General features: G+C 27.9%; 2 protein-coding genes across 4 annotated transcripts in view; one reads left to right on the top strand and one right to left on the bottom strand.

The window, feature by feature from the left end:
* LOC129962538 (uncharacterized) overlaps positions 1–11,943 on the bottom strand; it is a 35,799-nt gene extending 23,856 nt beyond the window's left edge. Inside the window, exons 1-2 of the mRNA XM_056076295.1 lie at positions 11,773–11,943; positions 2,013–2,150 (exon numbers count right to left, since the gene is read on the bottom strand). Coding sequence (XP_055932270.1) covers positions 2,013–2,150; positions 11,773–11,829 — 195 coding nt within the window. The 5' untranslated portion in view covers positions 11,830–11,943. The remainder of the gene's footprint in view (positions 1–2,012; positions 2,151–11,772) is intronic.
* Positions 11,944–16,832: 4,889 nt separating this feature from the next.
* LOC129963958 (protein scabrous-like) overlaps positions 16,833–20,962 on the top strand; it is a 37,122-nt gene continuing 32,992 nt past the window's right edge. For 2 of the 3 annotated variants that reach the window (XM_056078588.1, XM_056078584.1), the window contains exon 1: positions 16,833–17,289. The gene's annotated coding sequence lies outside the window, so the exon portion shown is untranslated. Of the gene's footprint in view, positions 17,290–18,362; positions 18,384–20,962 lie in introns of those variants that run through there. The other variant, XM_056078585.1, reaches the window with a different exon arrangement.

Here is a 20,962-nt window from a genome sequence, read left to right as displayed (position 1 = left end):
ATAGAAGCTATAATTTGATAAAAAAATTTATAATTCAAGATCAACCAAAGTGTCTGTGAACTCTTAATTGGATCAGTACAATAAATAGAGTAACGTGATTTAATTATATAATAAAGAAAATTATACAATTAAAGAAGGGAACTTAATGATGGAGTCATAACAAAATGGCGGAGGATTTTGAAAAAATGGGAGAGTAGAATAAGAACATTGGAACATTGTGATGTTAATGAATAAGTGGGGTTACGAATTATACATACTAATTCCGATTTATGATGTAAGTATAACTAATAAGCAGTATATGAAATGTAATTTTGTTCTTATATATGCATGGAAATTATCTTTTACCTAAGTCACTAAGCTCTTTTGCGTTTATTTTGAATGAATTCCTGAAGTTTCCATTTTAGGATTTAAAATTATATTACTATCCTTTTCTTATTAGCATTAATTAAACTTTTAACTTTTGTATCGTTGTCAATTTAAATGTGACTTTTAAAATTCATGCTTACCTTTTAAAAACTCAATAAAATATTAAATTTTTTTAACTATCAAAATTAAAAAAATGTTAAATCTTATAGAATTTAAGATATATATGTTAAGTCTGTAATATATGATAAGTCTGAAATCATGAGCAAAACTTCGAGGAATGGTAGATAGATTACAACAAACACTTTGAGGTACAGACACATGAAATAGGAATGAAAGGGAGCATAAATTTTTCTAAAAGCATCATTAACAGCTGTTTCTCAATTTCAAAATTGTGTCCATCAATAGGATTTCGATCTGAAAGTACAGATAAAATTGCTTAGCGAACATGTTTAGATAGATGATTTAGTCTCTCGAATGCTCTTTAATGCTGCATGTTCGTGGGAATATCTGAAATTTTTGAAATGTTTCACCAAACATTTCATTCATGTTATCTATCGTCTATTGTTATTAGTAGACGTATTTTAAAGCAATTAGTATAAAAAATAATGTACTGATAGTACTGTAAGCGAACAATTTATATTTAGTCTTCATGTCCGTTGTTGATATTAAAGCCTCTAAGTATTATTTATTAGCCTGTGCAATTTTCTATGAAACATTTGTTGCAAAATATTCAACTACCCTTTGAGTTCTAATTTATTCAGTTATAATATCTCTTTCTACAAATAATAAAGATGAATGGGCGTGTTTTGCCGCTCTGCGGGCCAGACTGTTTGATATAGAACTACTAAACTTGATATGTATGTTAGAAGATTAGTATATGCACCTCATATAGATTTGTTTGAATTTTAATTGGAAAATTAATTAAATTTCAGTGAAATTATGAAGTTTTTTATCGAAGTAATTTTGAAAAATGTTATAGTACAAAAATAGTTTTTACATCTTCTAAAATAAAAAATATGTATATTTTCATTGACATCAGATATTTACCGTATACCTTTTCAATTTTTAATTAATATTTTCAGTATATTTTGCAACAATATATTTCAATGGTGAATTGGAACACAAATCGCTTTCATTGTAGAAACAAACATTTCATCCTGGCTTTTTATCTATTTTTGATTATCAGGATGCTTGTGTTTCCATGTTGATAAAATTTCAGTTTTTTTGCTTTTCATCATAGAATTTAACTCATGGTTTTAATAAAATTTTCGAATTTAATTATACTTGCAACTAAGGATAACTTCATAATCGAGCAACAATGAAATTGTTTTAAACTGGAGTCATTTTTAATCACTGCTGCTCTTTCCTTTAATATTATTATATATATATAAATATATGGACAGAAGTTACGGACGGAACATACAAGATATGGACAGATATAACGAAAAGAACAGAATGGTGTAAAGCTTTTAAAATAGTATTAGTGGAATACCTTTCAAAATTTGAAGTTTAAATATATATAGCTGAATAAGACATTAAGGCCAAGTTACATAAAATATTAAATTGATATTTTTAGCAACTATTAATCTCAGCGAACCAACTAGTCACCAAAGTCGGCTAGAAGCGAATGTTTTAATTTTATTTACCATTCTTTCTCTTTCTCGTAATGCATTCAGCTCTCTTTCTTTTTTCTTCGCTCTTTCGAGTAGAACACTGTGGAAAGCTGCTCGGCTGCGCCATAGATAGTCCCTCTTGGGAAAAGGCTCTAATTCTTCATAGGCAGCCTGAAAAAATAAGATATGGGTAATTTAATTATAGTGAGAAGAAAACAACTGAATAAATAATTATGTCTTTTTAGAGGTCTTTTTGTCAAATGTTTTCATTAATTAACGTACTGAAATAAGTCAAATTATTCACCCACTGAAATAAATCAAATAATTCATATATTGAAATAAATCAATTTCGCTAATGAATTCTATCCCCCGCGCAAAAGAAAAAAAAAACTTATAGAATATATAAATATATTTCTTACATGTAAGTACAGAATAAGTATACAGTACACTCCCGATTATCCGCAGAATTGGGTGGCGCGGCAGCCGCGGATAACAAAAATCGCGGATAATCCGAAAAAAGCTAAAAACGGGTATTGCAAAACAGAAAACAGTCATTCCAACTTTGAAAAATCGTTTTATGTGCAATAAAACGTAAAATAAACAGCAGGAAATGTGTAACTAACGCTTAATATTTTAGTATATCACTCAAAACTAACCTAAAATGAATTTTGTCAATGAAAACAGAAAAGTACTTTGTACTTACGAGAGGCGTCAAGGATACACAGAAAAATTAATACATATGTACTGTTTTAATACTGTAATATATTATGTAATTACAAAAGCATAACTGTAAAACTACACCTTTTTGAAGAAATCAGTCATTTGTGTTTGCTTCTTGCTTTGGAAGCATTTTCTCTTTGCTTGAAAACAAACAAACAAACAAAAAATACTTAGTGCGACAGGCGCGGATAATCCGCTCAGCAGGATAAACCGCCCGCGGATAATCGGGAGTCTACTGTATTTTATTCTAAATATATTTGAAAATATTTGCTTTCTTGTCTTTAAAGAGCTACAGAACCGATGAATTCAGCATGTAATCCTTTTTCTTATTTTACTTGGAATTTGCTTTCTTTTAGGAAAGATACATTCCTTGCAAAACCGAATTGAATTTAAAAAGATTAACGTGCATTTCAAAATGACACAAATTTCAATAAGACAGAAATAATCGTTTAATATCTTGAAAGTTAAGTCGTTAGTTAAAGCTAAATCGTTAGTTAAAGTTGGGGAAGAAGTCTTCAGAAATTCATACTTTGTTTCTATGTACAAAAAAATATAACATGCTTTATGATAGATATATTATGAATTTATCCTCCACAAGAGGGCGCTGAAGTTTGAGGATAATGGTTTTAAACCTTGTTCCCTTGGCCCGGAATTTAACTTTGGAAGTCGTACTTGAGCAACTATTGACACTAGAATCTTATTAGGGCGCCGTCTCCCATTTCAAGAATACTATCATCTGTCCACTCGCTATCTTTTGATGTCGCGGTATTTACCGACATTTTGCGAGGAAGGCTGCTCTACCCAGGTTCCCGGACGCAATAAACAATCTTTGTGCTCACGCGATGGAAAGTATGACGTTTTATGACTAAATCTTCCGCATCATGGGACAGGGGATCAAGGCTTTAGAAAGGGCTTGAAAATACAATGTGCCTAACACTGATACTTCTGTGAGTGATACGTTAAGAACAGTCTGGATTGGGGTAAAATCTTAAAGCGAAGAATTTTCATGATTTTTGTTTGTGTTAAGATGAAGGCCAACTCAAAGAACAGATCCAAAAAAGAGAAGAGATGCTGTGGGTAAATTTGTCGAGTTGCATCTTAAAACAATCTATTTATGCTGCTAATATGCACAGATGAATCAAATTGGATACTTTCAATTTTAGAAGCTCCTGCGAGCTCACCAGAATCCGAACGAGTCTGAATGGAAATTAAAACAAAAAGGAAATACAAAGTTAAAATGAAATCTTTTATACTTATAAAAGGTTTCTAGGATGAGAATTTTGCAATTGCAAATATAACATTGCTCTCTCAATTTTTGTAAAAAATTTTCCAAAATCTCAATTGTGTGTATATAGTGTCATGATTGAATCGAATTAAAACTGATGGAATAACTAAGGTAATTTAATTAAAACCTCTAACAATGAGCAAATTGTGCTCATTAATAGATCTCTCAATATAATTTTTATTGGAATAAACAATTTTATTGACTTTTATGAACAAATGAATTATTTATAAAATCCAATGCGATAAATAACCTTATTATATACGAAAACAACGAGACAGTGATTCCTTTTTTATTTAACAAATTTGAGGCTCTAGTTGTTTTTTCTGATGAAAATTATTTATAAATTAATTATAAGTGAAATTAATTATAGAATGTCACATTATTTATAATTTGAGTTTCTAATTTTTTATAAAATCCAATGCAATAAATTATCTTATGCACTGTACACGAAAACAACTTGACAGTTACTCACTCTTTATTTAACATATTTTAGGTTCTAATTTTTTTCTGAAGAAATTCAATTAAAATTACTTATGAGTTGGAAAAAATCTTTATGATTTTTCTGTTTTTGAAATTTTTTTTTAAATATTTTAACCATTCTACGGTTAATCAAAAATTCTCCAAAAGAAGTTAAATTTTCCAGATTTATAAAGGGGTACTGCTAATGTTATTGAACAATTTTATTTTACTAAAAGTTCAAGATTTTCCTGCTTTTTTTTTTCTTTTCTGTGTCGATGTTAACTTTTTGAAACTTGAACAGGCAGAATACTTTGTCATTAAGTCTTCTCCTTAAGATTCTGACAATTATAATCTTTAAAATACTGACTTGCAGAGTAAAAATTTTCTAAAAAAAAAAAAAAAAAACCCGAATTTACTTTGATTTTAGTTTATGAGTTTAGTTATGAGTTAATTTGGATTGCATATTTTGAAACTGCTCAGGTCACTTTTATCATTACTAGAGTTAACATTATTTATTAGTAATAACTTTGGTCAAAATTGGAAGAAACTTTTAATGGAACTAACTTTTAAAGTAGCAGGAATATTCTTTCTTAAATTTCTTCTTATACTCTTTAATAAAGGAATTATCGCCCCCCCCCCCGAATTCTATCCCCAAAAAATTCTAGACCCTGGATAGGACTGTGAAGTCAACGGATGCCTAGATTTTTATTTTCTCCATATTTCATCCGTCTAGCACAAATTGTGTTTGAGTTATTACTGATAGACGCGACATAAATCCAAAAATGTGTTTTCCCAGGAGATTTGAATCTTACGGTTTCGTGCGAAACCTCTTTCTCCTTTATACTTTGTATATGTGAAAGTAACAATACCTTGGCACCTTTAATCTCATTGAAATTTCAAAAATCGTATCGAGATTTTCTTCTGATTATTTATCCTTCTTAAACCAGTCTTAATGTTTAAACAATAATTGTAGAAAGGAAGAATTAATTATTAAGACTATGTTAAATTACACCTCCCTATCACAATGCAAACTTTTACATTTATATCACTGTATACAAAAAGCTAAAAGTATATCAGATAATAATTATATCGAACCGTTAGCTTTATTTTACCATAAATATGGGTTGTGAAATTTCATATTACTAAATAGAGAGTTAAAACAAATAAATAAATAGACCTATTGCGAACAAGGATGGATATTTAAATTAGAATGAATGTAAAGTTATACACAAAGATACTCTAGTGAAAACAAGCAAATAAACAAACAAACAAAAAAACAGTCGAAATGAAAACGATAATTTAAAAAAAAATCAATTAAAGATTAGTTAAAAATGCATAAAAGAAGTATTATAGAAGATATTTTCAAAGCTTTAAGTAAGCTTTGGTTAGTACAGTATAACTTGATTAATTTGATCAATTTTAATTCGAATTCGTTGGTAACTCGAACTGGATTGTTGTTTTTCCTTCCTGTTTCATATAAACTTAAATTAAAAAAAATGGTTTTTAATCTGAATTTATTTTGATTAATTTAAAATCAAAAGAAAAATGTTTTTAATGTTGAAATCTTCTCATTGGTTAAATACATTTACACTTTTTTTTTAGTAATGATACAAGAATAATCGTTTAAGATCTTTAATTCACTTGAGGATTAGTTGCTCTACAATGTAATCAACGAAAAATGGCAATAAAGATTTTTCACATTTATTTAAAAAGATTTAAACACGTTAATAGAGAATCCAATTGATTATTTGGAGAAAAATTATTTTATTTAAGTTCTTTAAATAAAATAAATTAGAGAAATATTATATTATTCCAGTTGATTTATAGTCTTGTTTATCAAGTATACTTATCTTGTTTATTATTGTATACTTATTTATTGCAACTGATATCTTTGAAATCAATCGAAGACAATAATTTCAGGCAACAAGTATATAATTTATTTAAATATTTTGAATTATAATTATTATAACTTTATTTATATTAACACTAGTTAATGTTTATTAATTAATTATGTATTATTAAAATTGTTAAATAATAAAAATAAAGCTTAATTATACATTTTGATTTAAATTCATCGTATTCTCTTGCAGCATTCATTTTCAAATCCAGTTTTCTTTATTTTAATGTTTTGATAGTTTTGATTATTATAGTGCTCCAATCTCCTTAGAATTAGCGTAGACCCATTTTATTTTTAAAAAAAAAAACGTTCTTAATAAAATTTGTAAAACTAGAAATTAATAAGTTATCGATATTTTAAAGTATAGGCTGCCCATTTTATAAATTATATATTTATTATTGCAATATTCAAATTAATATCACTTCACTCAGCACATTCACTTTTTATGAAGAAAAAACAATAAACTCTTTTGCTGGCAGACTTATTCAATTTAAAATATGCGTAACTTGAAATACTAGACGATAAGAGATACAATTAACTGCGACATGTTCTTCTTAATACAAAATAATGAAGTATCAAGAAGACAGCAGCGATGAGCAAGCATTTGTATTCCATTTCTCATCGTTATCGCTTCCTTGAAATATGGAAACCATTTTAAGAAATAGCAACTGAGAAAGGAAAAGTGACTCATAAGTAGCGTGTTTAGTATTAAAAGAAAGACGATGAAAGTACTTTCAGATAAAACAAGTGAATGCCCTTCTATTTCATCAATTATGATGAGACTACATTGTTAAGCTTGAAACGATATTTCTCACCGTGAACTTATTTTCTTCATAAATATTCATCAGAAGACACTATTTCTTTCTTAAAAAGACATTATTACCATTTTTAAACCGTCTGAGCAAATATTCATTTTATGTAATAATTTGTCAAATAATTAATACAGATAATTTATAATTTAGGAAGACTTTCTAAGTAAAAATTTCAAAGCAATCATGCAATATTTAAAACAAGTGTGAGTGATCCCTCCGAAACTTTCTCGCAGGCTCTGAAACACAGGTATTTGTGTATTAATAATTGCATACAATCCTAATAGTGTAAGATCTTTGGCTATTAATCATTAGGATTTGGCTATTATTCATTAATCACTCTAGTTAAGCAACATAATGTATAATTTGGACCTCTTTTTTCGATTAAGTCACAAAATTGCATGATAAATTTCATATATTTAAGCCATAGCTTTCACATGCTAATAAAAATACAGACGGACACACTGCAACCTCTAGAGGGATTTAGTTCCATATTTGATATATATCTACATATCAAATTTTAAATCTATTCACCAAATTTCATTCTTCTAGTTCTTTTCGTTTTGTAGTTAATCATGTTAAGTTATATTCGTATTGGTTGACAAACTTCCTCTGAATGAATTTCCTTCTGAATGAGTCAAAAATCTACAAATTTGAGGCAGAGACCATGCATTAAGTTTCATCTGTCTGGCTCAAAGCGCTTTTGAGTTATTATGTTCAAGATAGAGTTATTATGTTTCAGATAAGCAATAAAACATAATTCTAAAAATGTGTTTTCCGGTCTTAGTTAGTTCTGAAAAGTGGAGAATCGTGAACATCTCGAATTCGGATACTAAGACGATTATATTCTTTTCTATAAGTTGTATACGCGAAAGTAGAAATTAAAAGACATAAAAACCTCAAACATGTGGCATGATAATGTTTTAGGACTGATATGTCTATAGTTATATCATTAAAAAATAATTTTTTAATTATATATAAGCAATAACTGCAGACAAAAAAATTATTAGATATCATCTCAATGCGCGTGCATATAATCGAAGTAATTAAAACTATTGAAGATATTGTTAAAAATTATCCTAAATATCAAAGAAAAATATTTTGCAGAATTTATTAAAATTAGAGATACAATTTTTCCGAAATAAAATTGTTGTTACTGTAAAGATAATTTTATGTAATTTAAAGCAGAGTATAAATTTTTTTTCGTGATGACAGATGTTGAAGTTATTAATGGAAAATATTAAATTTTCGATCAATTTTAATTCAAAACTTTTAATAAAGTTTGAAAAACTTTTTAGGTTAATTTAGGTTCAGCGATTTTCTTGCACGATTTTTTAGTCATGTATGCCATATAAAGCAATTTATATATAATATGCTAGCCTATAAATATTATAATGTTAATTCTTTTATTATCTAATTTCATTACAATCAGGTAAATAAAATGCTCTTTACTTTTTCGTACTGAAATTCCTGAAAGTTAAAAGACATAAAAATTAAAAGACATAAAAACCTCAAACATGTGGCATGATAATGTTTTAGGACTGATATGTCTATATTTATATCATTAAAAAATAATTTTTTAATTATATATAAGCAATAACTGCAGACAAAAAAATTATTAGATATCATCTCAATGCGCGTGCATATAATCGAAGTAATTAAAACTATTGAAGATATTGTTAAAAATTATCCTAAAGATCAAAGAAAAATATTTTGCAGAGTTTATTAAAATTAGAGATACAATTTTTCCGAAATAAAATTGTTGTTACTGTAAAGCTAATTTTATGTAATTTAAAGTAGAGTATAAATTTTTTTTCGTGATGACAGATGTTGAAGTTATTAATGGAAAATATTAAATTTTCGATCAATTTTAAAATATTAAATTTTCGATCAATTTTAATTCAAAACTTTTAATAAAGTTTGAAAAACTTTTTAGGTTAATTTAGGTTCAGCGATTTTCTTGCACGATTTTTTAGTCATGTATGCCATATAAAGCAATTTATATATAATATGCTAGCCTATAAATATTATAATGTTAATTCTTTTATTATCTAATTTCATTACAATCAGGTAAATAAAATGCTCTTTACTTTTTCGTACTGAAATTCCTGAAAGTTCGACCTCGAGATTTTGATGATTCTTCACATTTTTAGATCTCACTGAGTCCCCATTTGTAGAATTATGTGCACTTGTAAGTGAAAGAAACCAATTACTCATAAATAGAACAAGCTGCGGATATGATATTTGGTACGTTGCTTTTACACGGAAACTATAGAGTTTATTAGAAACTATCAAATAGAGTTATAGAAACTATCTTTATAGAGTTATAGAAACTATCTTTATAGAGTTATAGAAACTATCTTTATAGAGTTATAGAAACTATCAAAGTTTGCAAAGAGAAAACAGTCTTCTTTTTTTCTATTTATATGTGTGTATTTGTAAATGTGGTAACTCTAAATAAATGCGATGTGACATGTAGTTTTAACACTAGAACGGGGTTATGCATCAAATAATCAATTGCATTAAATAATAAATTGTAAAGTTAATTGTCTGTCCGTGCGAAAGTGAAGAAGATAATTAAAAAAAATAAAATAAAAATAAAATCTACGATTGCAAATTTCAAGTTATCATGTGAGAACATTATTATTTTTTAAGTCATTATTTGTCTTATTAATTTAAGTCATTAACCAGTTTAAACCGGTCTGAAACAATCACGAGACTTCTCTATCGGTCTCTCTCTCTCTCTCTCTCTCTCTCTCTCTATATATATATATATATATATATATATACATAACGATGATTTTTTTAACTTTTATTTTCAATTTTTCTAGCTGGCAAACAAAGTTTTGGAGCTCGACCGATTTTGAGAGGAAATAACAGCTATGATGTCATAGTTCTACGTCATCCTTTAAAGATCATCTGCTGTCAAAGAAACATACGTAATAATAAAGCAATACTGGTAAAAGAAGGTCAACCTTTTAAAAACGCATCCTCTTTCAAAGTAGCATACTTAATAATAATGCAATACTGGAAAAACCAGGCAAAAAAATATATGCGATAAAAAGATAATGATTAAAATTGCCATTTATGCTTTATTCATTGCCTACGCGATTTCGAGCCTCATTACCTACACGATTTCGAGCTTCAAAATCCCCTAACCAAAACAATATCATGTTCTCACATGATAAAATGTAACAAGATAGAAATCGATTTCAGTATGAAGTCTTTACACCAGAATTGTAAATCTATATAAATTTTTTTTGGAAAAAAAAGAAGTGAGAGATTACCTGGATGAAAATGAAATCAAATGAAAATACGGAATATGTTTTACGGAGAAACAACAACCGAAACAATCGAAATATGTTTTACGGGAGCCTAGCCATCTTCTTTTCGAGCGATTTTTAAAGTGTGAATTTAGTACATTACATTCACTATGTGTATAGTGAATCTTGAATTACGATTCTATTCATTGAACTAAAATATATATTCTATTTATCCCAATTTTTTGTAGAGATTTATTGTATGACATATGGCCATAACAATGTTGAAGAAATTTCGAAATATGTAGGAGTCGATCTTGTTTCATATTCTATTTAAGCACTCTGGAAACATTTTAGATTAAACGGCAATGGAATTAATGAGCAAACGTCATAGGCGCATTAAAATTGCTATTACGTATGTCATTCAGTTTTCTGATTTCATATTAAAAATACAGAGAATGCAAGATGTAACAATGCATTTTAAAACTGGGGAACTAGGGACAATAAATTAGTGATTTTGTACGCTGGTGGATGAGGTGGAACAACTGATAATAACATATTTTGTATGTTTGAAAAAAAAATATTTTTTTTCTAGTGGTGTCAAGCGATCATCGGAAGCATACGTTATGAGGCCCCCTTTTAATAAAATGGCCAATTTTGTTTCACATTTTTGACATTTTAGTAATTTAATTTAGACTAATATTTTTATTCTACTAATGTATTATTTTATTTATCTATTATGACCCCAAATTGACTAGGATCCACGTTTGTGTTGATTCGATATTATTAAGACAGATGTTCGGTTTTATAAATATTCTAATAACAAAGTAATGAAATTTATAGAAACTTGATAAAGAGTTATTATTATACTAATATATTATCATTTATAAATTTTTATTTATTACAAACTTTTTTTATTTGGCAAACTGGGAAAATAGTTTGTAAATCGACCTTTTTGCGATTCCTTGTTATCTGAGCATCCCTAGGAAGCTGTCCAGTTAGCCTTGTTAAAATTTGCTACCGAATTAAAGGCTGAATATTTATTTTCAGTCCATTCATTAGTTGTTTTTATTCGATTTGTCTTCGATTCCCCAAAATGAAGTTATGAATTTAAAAAAAAATCTGTTCACATCATGGTGATTTTCAGCTATAAAACGTAGATTGTTACAAAATTACAAGTTTCAATCTTTGTTCCTTTTGATGTCTACCAATAACCTTGCATGTTCCTCAAACAAAAATGGAACAGCTTGCATATATAAACAAATAAGGGATTTAAAAAAAATCAAGCATTTTTCGTGTGAAGAATACGATTATTTTCATCTTTTTTTCTGTCAGTTAAGAAACACAAGCGCTCATATCCTACCGAGACGAGTCCTTCCACATCAAAGCAAAGCTTGGCCGCTGCTTTCAGCTGTCTCATTATGGAAACGGTGTCGTGTTTGGCGAGGATGGCTTCTTCCTGCAAATAAAGAACGCCCAAAGAGAAGCGGAATAGCACTTTCGGTCCTTCCAACAGGAAACAGTCCCAAATGCGTAAAAGGGTCTGAAAGAAAAAAAATAATATCAAACAACTAATAATCTGTATTGTAACTTTATTTTAATACAGAAAGGACCTTTTTGGTTCGACTTACGAGAAAATATTAAGTTTTCATATGCTGCAAATTATTTCAAAAGTGAAAATGAATAATCATTTTTGAGATATTTTAGATTGATTAAGTCTAAATGAATCTTTATATCGTAAATACATTCAATCTTCACTAAATATCTTTAATCAATTCTGTATTACATCGAAACTGTTATTATATTTTCAATAGGAATATGGAAGAATTTGTGCAACATGAAAATTGCAAAATTTATACAATCATGCTATGCGAAAACTGTGTATTTAGTATATTATTTTCGCATAGGATTGATATAATTTTGTATTGCGTTGTGTGAATTGATTTAGAATTGTGTTGTGTAGACTAAAATACCACACTGTTAAAATATTAGTGTGTTTTGATTTCAATTACCGAGTTGAAGTTTTTTATTTGTATTTAAAAAATGTGAATGGTGTCTTTTATTTTGAAGTATAAAATGCATGTTCCATAGAAACTTTTTCTATGGAATTTTCAAGATTTTTTCTTGAAAGAAAACTACACTCAGAAAGTACAGGAATTTGCGTGTTTTGAGAATAATTTCTTTTATTTGCATGAGTCCAGTTCATTTCTTACAAGAATACCTTTGTTAACTAAGAAAATTCTATCAAATAATTTTTAATATTTCAGTTAATACTGCCAATTTGTCAATAGCCATGCAAATTATGATATCAATCCTGATTTATTCTTTAATCATAATTATTTCAGAGTTTCTATTTAAATATTTTAACAGCATTTTTCTTCTATAAACGATAAGGGAAAATTGAAGTGATCTCATCTTTTGATTTCCGACCTGGCACTTTCTATAATCTGGTGTTCAGTCCTATACACTGGCGAGAGGGAGGAGATAATAGACAAACTTAACCAGTGGTCTTTTTAAAACTTTCTCGCGCACACTCTATTAAAGATGTTATTCCAAAGAACGGCTTACATGGTAATGGTATGCAATAGTTACGAAATATTGACCTTTGATATGAATTTAGCATTTTTATTGAACCCATTGTGTCATTTCTGGCTAGTTTTCTAATGATTATCCGTTGCATGCAATTATTAGTATCCTAAAATAGAATTTGTATTTTAGAGGCATTTGCTCAACCTATTAAAGCAAAAATTTGACAAAAAATTACGCTTGTAGTCACGAAGTTCCATAACAGATTTGATATAAGTAAGTCACTGCGTTTTTGAGTTATCGCTTTTTGCATGTTTCTGAAAGTACAGACCGATAGACAGTCAATCCATAGTTGGACTTGGCTCAAAATTTGATAGATGTCTAGACTATAAATGTTAAATCCGTGCACCAGATCTTATCTAGCTACTATCTTCGTTTTGTAGTTATCGTGTCACTATATTCGATCAGCTGGACAGACAGACTTCTAAACAGATTTTACTCAAAATTTGACAGAAATCTACAAATTTGGTGTAAAGACCATATACTAAATTTCAACCTTCGAATTTCAGGTGTTTTTGAATTATCTTTGTTACAGGCAAACATATTCCAAAAATGTGTTTTTCGGGGAGATCTAAAACTTAGATATTTGTCAAGATCTCGAGTTCGAATTTTTTGACGATCACTATACTTTCTCTATACTACATATACTAGTAAGTAAAAAAAAGGTAAATAAGTAAAAAAAAATGTGAATAGAGATTTTAAAGACGAATATTTAAAAAACAATAGGAAAAAATTATGTGACATAATTAATGCATTTTGCTATAGCTTTTACAATTTTTTTTCCTCGATGATATAGCTACATTTTCACACGGTAGAGTTGACTAGTCAATCTGTCAGTAGCTTTAAAATCGACCTTTATCGTAACTTTAATTTATTAATATTTGAGCTGTAAAATAGGCAAATTATTTTGCAGTGATGTAGTTGGTGGAATCATTTTTTAAAGAAATAGCTACTTGGCTGCAGTTAAAGGATACATTTTACATTTAGATATCCTCAATATTTCAAAAACAAAACAAAACAAAAAACTAATATTCGTCAAGCAGTTTTAAAGTAGAAAAATATGTTATCAGATCTTAAGTGAGAAAATATTTATGATTATAACCTACTATGATTATTTTATTCTGCTGTTATTCAAAATTTTCTCTGTTTGGTCCACAGGCATTGTTTTGAATCGTTTGAATTAATGGGAGTTTTTTAAAATTCAGCCCAATTATCAGGAAAAATTACGAAATGTGGAAAATATACAAAACATGAATTTTATTACCTTACATTTTTTAATTGCTATCCAAAACTGGCCGCTAAGTTTATACATGGAGATGTTATAAGATGAAGAGAAGGTGGAAGAGAAATGGTAGAAATTTTCACACAAGGTTTCGGCGTTTAAATAAAATGTTATTAATATTGGAAGAAAAGTATATGCTATTTTGTAGATATTATAAATAGCTATAAAACATTATGATAACTTGTTTAGATTAGCGTTAAATATAAAATAAATATTTTGAAAAATAGTTTCAATATTTATAAGGAAAGTAAAGGTCGGTAAAAATTTCAGATCGATATATTTTTCTTTTTGAAACATTTGACTTTGTCGAGAAAACAAAGTTATCGAAATATGCTTATAAGTACTTTTTTTATGGATCAGAATTCCAAGGAAAGAAACAAAATTTTATTCTAAAAGAGTTTCTCTACATTTCCAACTGATGTCCTAATGGTAGATTTTCAGAAAAAAAAAATTTGAAATATAAAATTTGAATTCTCAAGCCTGAATTCATTTTTCGAAAATGTTGCGAGAGAGTCTACTTTTTCATGTTTTTCGAGAATCAATCATCACAACATAATACTTTCCCTCACTCCTTCTTTTTTTAAAAAATTCCAGTATGACATCATTTGAAATTGTAGAACAACTCATTTAGAAGAGAATCTTTATTTTTTCCTCGGGTTCCGATCGATAAAAAAAGTACTTACAGGCATTTTTCGACTGTCCTGTTCCTTTCAGCAAAAAAAAAAATATCAAAAACTAATACAGATATCTATCTGAAACTTTTATAAAACATTTCCTTCTAGGTTATATATATTTAAATGGGATTATTACAAAAAGTATACTCCAAATGAAAAAAAAATACTTATTATAACTAATATTCATTAAAAATTTACTTTTGATTTAATTAAGCTATCATTAAATTTTACAGTTCATTGTATAGGTATTTTTTTATATTTGCAGCTTTTTAATTTACACTTATGCTCTGAGATTAATAATTTTTTTTATATTTAAATGCGAAAAACAAGTGATAGATTTTTTATTTGCCCTTGTCCTGTTACATCTCCGGGTACAAACTGGAAGCCAACAATTTAAGGCAATAAAATTGCAATTATGTAATTTTTTCAGGAAAAGTTACAATTCAACTGAATTATACTTTAGACTTGAGGTTAGTCTAGAAAGAAGTTAAAAATTAGTCATAAATTCTTCTATATTGAAAATGGAATAAGCTAAAGCAAACCAGAGAATGAAAACTATAGAGGTCTTAAATGCTGGTAAAAACAAACAAACAGAACTTTACTAAAGCTGTATGGCTTTACATCATATGAGAGAAAACAATGATGGATGAAGAAAGTATACATTGCATAAAATATCACATTTAAGTCCATATAATAATGTTGATGAGACTTTCATATTGTATGCTGACGCGAATTTTTTGAGAATCAAAAAATGTTTTTGCTTTAACTGGGTAAAAGAAATCGGCAATCTTTTCGATTTTAAAGTATATTTCTTAAAAAGTGAATTACATTGTTCTGAAATAAATAGGTCATAAAAAATCATGTTTTTTTTAAAAACAAATAGAATTACCTCTTCCTCTCGTTGTTTGAGACCAAGATTTTGGAAACTTTCTGTATTGAAAAGATTAAATTACATGTATAACAAAGAGTGCTGAATGAGAATACTTCAGAAATTAATTAATTTTTTTTAAGTAACAACTATTTAATAATAATCAAATCCAAAGACTGTACGGGATACCTAATTTAAATTCAAGACACTTTTTTTAGTGAGGGTAAGTACTGATGATCACAGCTTTCATGGCTGATTCGGTGGGTCTGATAATTTTATATCGCAAAGAAAAAAATTGTGCAAAATTAGCTTATTAATAAAACAATTTAAAAATGATATTTAGTTAGCATTTTTTATGTAAATAATAATAATTTGATGTAAGTAAATTTAGAGACAGTCTAAAACACTTATTAAAATTCAGAATACTTTTTTAAATCAGAACAATGGAAATTTGGGACTTCAGGGCTAATTCCTGACATCCGATCACCTTAGCAACCATCCTATAAAAATAGACTCTAAAACGAAAAAATGAATGAAGCTCTAGAATTAAGAAAGAACGTGACAACATCTTTCTCAGCATGGCGAAATAATTAATTACCTATAAGCACTTCTGTCTATAATTCCCATAAGTTGTCTTGTGCACATAGAAATACATTAATCAAAATATTAATAAAATTTATAATTATATAACGAAAAATCAAGTCCTGTGAGATATTTCATTAATCTCAATATGTTTATCTTGAAAAGTGAACTGTTTCCTTCCACTTTTGTCAACTGCTTCTGTCAAGAGAGCAATTAAAATCAGAGCAAAGCAAGTCGTGTTTCTTTTTTTGACCTTTTATGATAAGCTGACCCATCATTCATTGGCTTGAGAGGTACTTAGCATACGCGTGAATTTCACAATTCGCAAGGCTAAAGCAGTTGCGCTGCCTTGTTCAAGTGCCGATGAAAATAAACAAATAATACTCGAAAATTCATTGGTTGAAATTGAATTTACGCCGCGCTGAAGCAGCTGTCAGTAAGGGTTGCAGTGTACCGTGTCGAAAATCCAACAAACACACTGAATATATTTTCTTTTTTTCAGCGCGGGTGAAATTTTCTGTGCTCAGCCTAATTAGAAATCAAAGGTGGAATGTTTGGAATAATTTCTGCATTGGAAAGATGAATCATCAGTGCTCGATTCAGATATTCATTGTTAACAATTCGCAAAAAGATTACGATGAACTTCAAGAAGTTTATCGATGAATATGGAATAAGTCATTCCTTTCTCTGAGCAAATTTTGACTGTTCAATGCAACTAGAAATCGAGAAAGAATAATATATTCTAATTAGATGCGTTATGAAAGGATGTGTTGTTATATTAGAATAAAATATTTATGATGTTGATTGAAACTCCAAAATATGTTGAGGCGAGGTTTGAGTTGCATATTTTTGTTATTTGAAGCTCCGCGGTTGATTTGAATTTATTAGGTAAGATATGACTTAATTATTCTTATATATTTTTAAAATGCATGATTGCTCTAAAGAACTTATTGAAGCTAATTTGGCAGCTAACTTTTTCGAATGTGAACAAAAATTGTGATCAATACTAACCAAAATTTACTGTTCGCAAATCATGTTACCTTGATTGAGCAAGAATAGGTAAGAAAGCTTTTACAAATTTATTTGAACATAATTTTATAAATATGATCCATTTCTTATTTCTGAATAATTTATTTTGGTCCCTCTATGATGCGTACAATTTAATTCGGAATCCTAAGATACATTAATAGTAATTTCTTTTTTTATCCTTTGAATTTATAAATTTAAAAAATAATATTTAAATATCTTTTACATTAATTGCATTAAATTTTTTTTTTGCTTCATTTTCATTAAATATCTTTTGCATTAATGGAATACTTTTTTTTCCATTTTTAGTTCAAATCTCAGATTTTATACCTTTCAATTCCTTTTTATCTAATCATATTTTTATTAACTAGCGTCCATCTGTAAGGAAAGAATGCCCCACAAGTTAAGAATCTTTTTTTTTTAATGTATTTAACATACACTTTCTTGGTGTCATTTTTTCCTCAATTTATTGATGCAGAAATGAATGTTTGTTATGTGACCAATAGCAACTTTTGGGCAAAACAGTCGTTGATTTATGATGACTGTTTCGTTGGAAATTCAGATTTTTTTATCAAATTTTGGATTAGTTTCCAACATTAAAGGGAATATTTTGCATAAGACGATTATTATAATGGCCAGTTTTAGTAAAAATATAAGCTTTGTCCTTGGAGCTTTCCAGATCAACAGTCTTATTTACCAAAGCGTTTTAGACCAATTTACGATGCCGGTTTCATTTATTGTTTTTGTGTTCTTTCTGAACAATAAAGTTTTTGGATTATAATTTTTAAATTATAGCAATGTTTCTTTAACATTCATCATAACTGCATCATAAAGGGATAAACCAACCAGATTTTCTGTTTCAGTTTGGCATGTACTAGATATTAGAAGACAAAGAAAAAAAAACCCGAAATATTTTTGATGACAGGGAACATCCGATTTCTCCACCTTTATTGAAAGTATGCTACCTCTCATTTTCGATAAAATTATAAATTACCATTTCCCCCTTGTCATCAGCAATTATCGATAACTGTATTGATTCTACATCAGTAACTTTTTGACCATAATGCCAGTTATGGTCACTATACATAACAAAAATTCGTAATAGAAATAATACTGGATGGGACTGTTTTCTCTAAAATATATTTTCAACTTTAATAAAAAAAAACTGAAATATTTTTGATGACAGGGAACATCCGATTTCTCCACCTTTATTGAAAGTATGCTACCTCTCATTTTCGATAAAATTATAAATTACCATTTCCCCCTTGTCATCAGCAATTATCGATAACTGTATTGATTCTACATCAGTAACTTTTTGACCATAATGCCAGTTATGGTCACTATACATAACAAAAATTCGTAATAGAAATAATACTGGATGGGACTGTTTTCTCTAAAATATATTTTCAACTTTAATAAAAGTAAAAAAAAAAAAAAACGAATTTGGAAATATATTTTAGAAAATGCGATAAAGAATATTTTTAAAAACCATTTTCAAGGGGTTCTGAGTAAAGAAATAATAATAAAGTAAAAATATACATGAATAAAAAGATGTATAATCGAAATTTTAATTTAAAACTTTTATTATTATAAACTTAACGCTACTAATGCGATTTCATTTAAAAGTAATAATTTTAAAGCTTTTTAGAATAATACTAAAATATACTATATGATATTGAAAATAATAATTAATTTTAAAATTAAACATTTATTATTTATTTAAAAGATTCATTTAAAGTGAGACAAAACGTACCTTTAATACCTATCGAGTATTAACTATACGTTCTTTAATTTTAAGATTTATGTTTATTGGGTGTTTAGTTAAAAAATTCTTAGTAATAAGTAATCATTAAGTAAAATAATTAACCTGTTAATTGTAAATATTAAATACAAAGTATGAATCAAACTAAAATAATTTTTTTCACTAATTTTGAGACAAGCAAAATACGTTTGAAGGTTTCTCATTTTATTCACTGCGCTTCAAAATTTGATCAGAAAAATTTCTTTACATTCTTTTTCCTCATCACTTTAATGAGCATCTATTAATTCTACTATCTTGAGTAATTCTGAAGTTATGATTTCGATATCATAGATTCCATGCTCCTCGAAAGTGATCTCCGTTCTCATGACATTTCAGTCATCTACAATTTGAGAAAAGATTTAAGAAAATTTACGGCATTTGTTCGAATAAGTGAATTATTTTATGACTACAATGATTATGAATTGGAATTGTGAAGTAAATGCATATAAATGAGAATATCGTGCACTGCTTTCTTTTAACAATACACTTATTAACCGTATTTTAAGGTATTTTTTAATTTGATTAAATTACGTTTTTTAAAATTTTACATTATAAACTAGTTATTAAGAATATACAATAATTGGGATATTATATTCAGAATTGGGAGAAATTCAGACATTTTATATAAAACCAAGATAAATATGATGTTATATTTTTTTTAAAAAAGAACAAATCCAGCAAATTTTTCAACAGTAAACAGTAAAGGAATAAGACTATCCTGGCCTTAATCCAGACTGCCTAATAAAGTTAGGAAAGTACTATATACTTCTAAAATGCAGCATGTTTAATTTTTCCAACGTAATATTTGTGGTTAAGACATCAAATACATAAAGTGCCACACAATTTCAACTCATTGTTCGTCAGTGTCGATCGATATGATTCAACATACCATATGTGTTTACGTCTCCTGAAAAATGCTTGTAGTCTAAATATGACTCATTGTTACACGCGAGTGAACATGATATCCGGCTAGTTATCTATGAGCACGCTACTTTACGCCCTAGCCAAGCTTTCTATTCTGAGGCAGCAAATTATCTCTCCCTAGAACGAAAGTCTTTGAGGTACTTTGTTTTCCCGTTTATTTTGCTTTGCATTTTTAAAATGTAGGTCTAAGTGTGGTATACATATGAATCCCATCAGTCTTGATAATACATAATATTTTAATAATTTGTAGCAATTTTATTTTATATTTTGTTTCTGGTCATATCTGTAATTGTGCATCTGTAATTTGAGCACTTTTTACATCATCGCTTATAAATTTGTACTAAAAAAAAACAAGAAAATAAGGTTTTCAAAAGCGATGTTTTTGTTGCCATCATGTACATTACATAATATTCCATTTTTTATACAAAGTTGTTTTGTATAATTACTTTATAAGGCCATTAAGAATATGAAATATTCAGCATATGCTCTCATTCTTATTTTTGCCAATTAATATAGCGATGGCAATTAGAAATTTTAAATTATGCAAAACTTTGCAGATTTAATACTTAAAAATTTCAAAATTAAGAGTATATTAATGTTATTTAAAAATTATGCTGAATCTAAAAACGCATATTCATAATTTAACTAAAAAAAATCCCCTTATTTGTGTACATGGAAATATAACGGAAACCTTTTTTTAAATAGGCTGTTTTATGAAATCAAATGCTTAGTTATCGAAATGCTGCTCATAAATATTCAAAATTCAGTTATAAATTCAAGCAGATTTAAATTTTGGGTGCGATCAGTCTT

Source organism: Argiope bruennichi, chromosome 3, assembly GCF_947563725.1.
Source record: "Argiope bruennichi chromosome 3, qqArgBrue1.1, whole genome shotgun sequence".
Classification (NCBI taxonomy): Eukaryota; Metazoa; Arthropoda; class Arachnida; order Araneae; family Araneidae; genus Argiope; species Argiope bruennichi.
The sequence above is the reverse complement of the archived record's forward strand: the minus strand, read 5'-3'. Positions and strand labels throughout refer to the sequence as shown.